The sequence below is a fragment of the Myotis brandtii genome, unplaced genomic scaffold (assembly GCF_000412655.1).
Source record: "Myotis brandtii unplaced genomic scaffold, ASM41265v1 scaffold312, whole genome shotgun sequence".
Lineage (NCBI taxonomy): Eukaryota > Metazoa > Chordata > Mammalia > Chiroptera > Vespertilionidae > Myotis > Myotis brandtii.
Window position 1 is genome coordinate 830,083 of NW_005361955.1, and position 5,826 is coordinate 835,908.

At 37.6% G+C, this 5,826-nt stretch overlaps 1 protein-coding gene across 2 annotated transcripts in view; it reads left to right on the forward strand.

Annotated features, from left to right (window-relative positions):
- Positions 1-5,160, forward strand: part of RASA2 (RAS p21 protein activator 2) — a 198,458-nt gene extending 193,298 nt beyond the window's left edge. For both annotated transcript variants that reach the window (XM_014542697.1, XM_005869997.2), the window contains 3 exons: positions 537-640; positions 996-1,185; positions 2,861-5,160. In XM_014542697.1, the coding sequence (XP_014398183.1) occupies positions 537-640; positions 996-1,185; positions 2,861-2,891 (325 nt within the window). In that variant the 3' untranslated portion in view covers positions 2,892-5,160. The remainder of the gene's footprint in view (positions 1-536; positions 641-995; positions 1,186-2,860) is intronic.
- The last annotated feature ends 666 nt before the right edge of the window (positions 5,161-5,826 follow it).

The following is a 5,826-nucleotide window of genomic DNA, read 5'->3' on the forward strand; positions in this document are numbered from 1 at the left end:
GGTTTCTGGGGTTTTGTTTAGCTTCTATATTTGTTACAAAGTTTCTTAGAGTTGCAGCTCAGAGGCCGGCAAGTCAGGCGGGGAACGTTGGAGTCTGCAGTCACTGAAGCAAGGAAGCCTCATGTTCGCTTCCAGCTGCCTGGCTGCCGGCCGCCATCTTGGCTGACAGTTAATTTGCATAAGGATATGCTGATTAGCCAATGGGAAGGGTAGCGGTCGTACGCTAATTACCATGTTTCTCTTTTATTAGTGTAGATAGAACAGCTATTGAATGAAGAAATAACGTGTTACTATTGAGATGAAGCATAGGTTATGAAAATGATTTCACTTTTAAATTCCTCTCCTTTTGATTTGAGTTGCATAATAACCAAGCCTCTGTTGGCCCTGTTTAATTTAATTACCAAATGTGACTAGATTTCTTAGGTTCCTTCTACAAAATTCTGTGGTTTTGTTTTTTAGTCTCAAACTGTCAAAAATGTTTGGCATGTTAACAAAGTGAAATTTTCTCAATGTCTTTAATTTCATTTTTACCATAGAGGTGTCCCTGCAGACATCCAGATAGATATTGATGAAGACAGAGAAACAGAAAGAATTTATTCCCTTTTTACCCTCAGTTTACTTAAGCTACAGAAAATGGAAGGTAATGTATGATTAAAATATTTTTATTTAACCATGTTCCTTAATTACCAGTTCCTAAAGTATTGCTTTGGCATTATCTTAAAGTTGAAAATAATCATATTTACCAAAATGTTACTTATGTGACAGTGGACAAACTGTCAAAGGGGGGAGAATTTCTCATAGATTTTTATGAAGTAAAAATGCTATTTTTGCATAAATGTGAGGATCATAATTAATAAAATGAATGTATTTTGGTTATCTGTGCATTCCCAGGGGAAATCTCCCCAGCTTGAGACACTGGAAAAGTTCTTATTTCTACTACTAATTACATTTATGGGACATAGTTATCTGATCAGAGATTTTGCTGCTCCTTGTAGAGGCTTGTGGAACTATAGCAGTGTATCAAGGACCACAGAAAGAGCCTGATGATTATTCTAACTTTGTAATCGAGGATTCTGTAACAACCTTTAAGACAATTCAGCAAATAAAAAGCATCATAGAGAAGCTAGATGAACCTCATGAAAAGTATAGGAAGAAAAGATCAAGTAGTGCAAAATATGGGAGCAAGTAAGTATTTTTAAGGTACTTTTTAAACATAGTTTGAGATTGCTCTGTACTCACACCTGAAATGCAGGCCTCCTACCTTCATTATTCAAGACCCAGCTCAGAACCTTCCTCTTGTGTGAGAATCTCCCTGGCCAGTGATCTTTGTCTTTTCAGTTCTGGTATCATTTCCTCATGTTGGTGCTGTACATCATCTCTACTTTTAATGTTATATCCCAACGTCATCCATTAAATTGAATACTCGGTAGCCTGTTATTCGTTTTGTTTTGACTGACCCTCTTCCTCCTTAGTATCTCCCACAGTGCCTTATACATACTACGTACCAAAAAAAAAAAATCTGATGTCAAAGTGCCAGAGTACTTTATAGTAGATTTTCAGATCCATCTCAGCTGTAGATGGATACTACAGTGGATAACAACACAGCTAACATTTATTAGGAGCTCATTCTAGCACCAGGTACTGTGCCCAGTACTTTAGATCAGATCACTTAGATTATTTTTAGCATCAAGTAACAGAAAATCCCAGTTGAAGTCCTAACCAATAAGAAATCTTTTAATCTCACAAATTGAGTCCTAACTTCTACAGTTGTTTAGCTCACCAGCTCAGCGCTCTCATCAAAGTCCATCCAGCCACTCAGCCTCCTCAACAGGTGATTTCTGTCCTCAGCTGTACCCTCATGCTCACAGATGGGCTACAATAGTTCAGAGCCTCACATTTTTATATAATAGTGTCCAAAGGTAGAAGGAGCTGTTTTATCCTCACTGAGAGAAAAGAACCTTATCTAATGGTAACTCCAGTTTCTCCTAGGCTGCAGGACTGTCCCGGACTAGCACTAGAATCTTTTTTCTGTTTACACAGAAGTCAATAGGGAGGGGACAGTCCTTAGACCAGCAAGTAAACGTGTGCCACAAGGTACACTCTCTCATTGATCCTCACGTCAGCCAACATCGTTACATTCCCGTTTTCAGCTAGAGTCACTGAGGCTCAGGCAAGAGAAGCGCCTTGCCCAACGTCACACAGCTGATGTGTGAGGGGACTTTGAATCCAGGCCCCATCACTTTAGGTGTGTGTGTTTTAAATTATGCAGATTAATAATTATTTTTGTGCTTTTTGAGCAATAAAAATCAGTTTGACAGGTATAAATGTTTATGTTCTCCCTGGATCGAAGGCTCAGTATATTGTAAACATCCTAATCCTGTCTCTTCTACATTAGTGTAGTCAGTTCTCTTCCCACAGTATCATACGGCTTTGGAGCCCCAGGAAGTTTCCCTATGAGCCCTAGCCAGTGTTGGCCAACCTTACGTAGTAGGTCCTCCTTGTACACACACACTGTGCCCCTCTCCAGCTTTATTTTTCTCGGTCAAGAAATACCAATCCCTCTTGTACTAATTATTTTACTTACTCGTTTTATTTTCCTTATCCCATAATCTAAGCTCCAGGAGGACAAAAGGTTTTGTCTATTCTGTTCACTGTTGTAGCTGTAGCTTCTGAAATAGTGCCTGACATTTAATAGGTGGTTAGGTGGTCAGCAAATACTTGCTGAGTTAATGAAATAAGACTTGGCATGAGAGATTACCAAGGGAAAATTAAATACTTAATAGATACTATGCAGTGTGTGTCACTTTTTAAAATGTTATATTTTTTAACTTTTGAAAAAATATTTTCTCTTTTTTTCTAGGGAAAATCCAATTGGTGGGAAAGCATCTTAGAGTTTGACCAATTGATTCAGAACTGGAAAATATTTTTGTTGGAGTTTTTCAATTCATCCTATGTTTTGTTTATAGTATTTAAGAATGAACATTGGCTTCGGTGTCATCTGCATTCACTTTGTATTTAATATTTAATAATTGGAATTAACTGTTTGGGAATCCCATATTGATGTATTGCTATAGAATTTGAAATCCAAGATTCCCTTCATATCTGTGTGTCGAAAGCCATGTTTCTGCAACTTTTTTTAAATAGAAAGAATCTTCCTAAAGAAGCTTTGTAACAAAAGGAGAACTCCTTCGTACCATCTCTTTTTGTAACACACTCCGTGTTCTGTGGACTTTTCACTACCATTAGTGCCTGCTCTATACTGCCAACATTGTGTTGTTTTTCTAGAAAATCCCAGCCCATAACTCAGAGCTTTCCATTTATTTAGTTCACCGACCCTCTGCCTCCAAAAAAAAAGAAAAAAATACAAGATTTTTCTTTGGTCCATTAGTCATTCCAGATTACATTAAGAGCAGTGACCGAAACTTTAGAAAACTGCCTGATTAAAGATGTAAACAGAACTCAGATAGGAGGAACCAGGGAACATGCACTGTTGGGTGCATCTTGTTTACATTTGGGATGAATGGTGGCAAATGAAATAAAATAAGACCACTAAATTTTTTTCATTGTTTTAAATATCAGGTACTCATTTTCTTGATTTGAGAGTTCAGGTTAACATGACTTCTAAGGACATTTCTTCTGAAAAAGGAGAGAGTACACAGTGAACGAAGGTGGTGGGAAAATCACTCGACTTCACCTGCTATTCCATGTTGTGTTATATAAGGGCCACCATCAGGACGCCCTCTCCTAGTGTGACTGTTACCAAGTTGAGAGCCAACTCCAGAACAGTCGCCCAGCGCACTTTAATAATCTGGGCTCCCAGCCCCAGATTATGCTTTAGATACTCCGTGGTATCTAATCCTTATGATCAGTTCAATGATCGGTGTTTAAGTCTAGAAATAGTGCTTTCCTGAAAATGTTTATATTTCATTGCTATTTCCTTATTGCCTGCTAGCCAAATGGAATTTGGGCAAGCAACTGTTTGAATCCTGTTTTATCCTAATAATTTACTTTTATCCTAAAAACCGTAACTGTAAATAAGCAATCGAAGCAAGTTGCCAACTTGAAGTCAAGAGGGACATACTTTGCTTCATCAGTATTAAAAACCACGGTACTTTTATTTTGTCTTTTTAAACTTAAACATTTTCTAAATGTGGTACTTTGAACCTTGGAGTATTTACACGTTTCGGTTTAAAACTGTGACTTATTAATGTAAGTCTGGCTAGTAGTGCTTTTTTGTTTGGCTCCCCAGGGCCTCATTCCTCTGCCGTTACCTATGAGTACTTTGATTTTTACTACCTGATCTGCTTTCTCTGCCTTTTCCACACTTGAAAACATATATGGCAGCTCACTTCACCCTAAAAACCTGGAAACCCCAAGAAGGAAAGAAAAAAACGATACAGACTACTCTTGCCATAAACGCCAGTTCTGGTTCTTAGATTAGCCACTTCCATCAGTTGAAATTGAGGTGATCTCTTACTTGTTTTGTTGTTATTGTTTGTTTTGTTTTTTGTTCAACTTTGTGTTTTAATATTCATTTAATAAGATGATGGGCAATAGCAAAGTTTTCACTCCCAGGAATATAATTTATCAAATTGAATGATTTTATTTGCCAAAGAAATATGTTTATAATATAACAGGTAACGGTTAAGTGTCAAATGAGGCTTTCCTTATTATTCAAAAAATGACAAATGCTGTGGCTTTTGTCTCTGATTTTGAAGCCTAATTTCATGCATTTATCAGAAAGGCTCATTCATACCAGGTTTTAGAAAACAGATTGTTTTAAAAGTAAAAGCACCTTTAATTTGTTCTAACGGTACATACTGTAAAGACAGAATGCAACAGAGCTTTTCAGGTGTGCTTGCTGATGTGAAAAATACAGGACTTATTCTCGAGTTAAACTACCAGCCTTGATTGATATTATTTGCTTCCATTTTTATAACTTGGAAATTAATATGTTGCTAGTAAATATCGGTTTTTACAGTGTCCAGTTTTGAAATGTAAGTTATCAAAACTTAATGTAGTGCATTTGTGTAACCATATTGTATTATTGAGAATGTATTTTTATTTAAATTTTATTTTCTTATCAAGAGTATTATAAAAATTAAAAACTTTTGTAACTGTTGCTTGGAAATAACTCAAATAAATTACAAGAAGCCCGTCTGTTCTTTGTGAGACTTTACTTTCTTACTGATTTAGGAATTCTTGTTTAAAATGATTGTACCTGGCTTATTAGTAAGGGAATGACAGAAGTGAGGAATCCTCAGTTACAAAAAAAACAAAGCAGTTTGGAAAGGGCTCTGTGTTCTTACATGTAACCAGGCTGATGTTTGATGGACTCTGGTCATTTTTTGTTATTCATTCAACAGACTTGTTTTGAGGGCCTTCCGTGCGCCGTGCAGGGCCCTGTCGTTCCTCGGAGCCATGCATGCCTGGTGTTCAGGAATATATTTTACTCCTGTCTGGGTAAATAATTTAGAGCTCAGTGTTCAGCCTATGTTAGACTTTTTGAAGAATCTCACGTTCTGCTCTTCTCAGAAAGGTCGACACCATAGTCTCTGGTGACTCAGGTGCCTCACCGACTCTGCAGGTGAGCCTGCAACAGAGCTCGACTTTCAGTGCATCCTTCTGAGTGTTGGGATTCGATCACATCGTGCCATTTTGCTGATTTGTCTAGAGAACACAGAGTGACAGCCCCAAACGCCGGTCAGTCAATATCTTGTACCCCCAAGGAGAGGGGCAAGAATCCTTCCCAGTAGAACCTCAATAGCCCTCTGAGTATCTCTAAATCAATCTTCATAAAACAGCCCGCATGACTCCAGAAGAGGT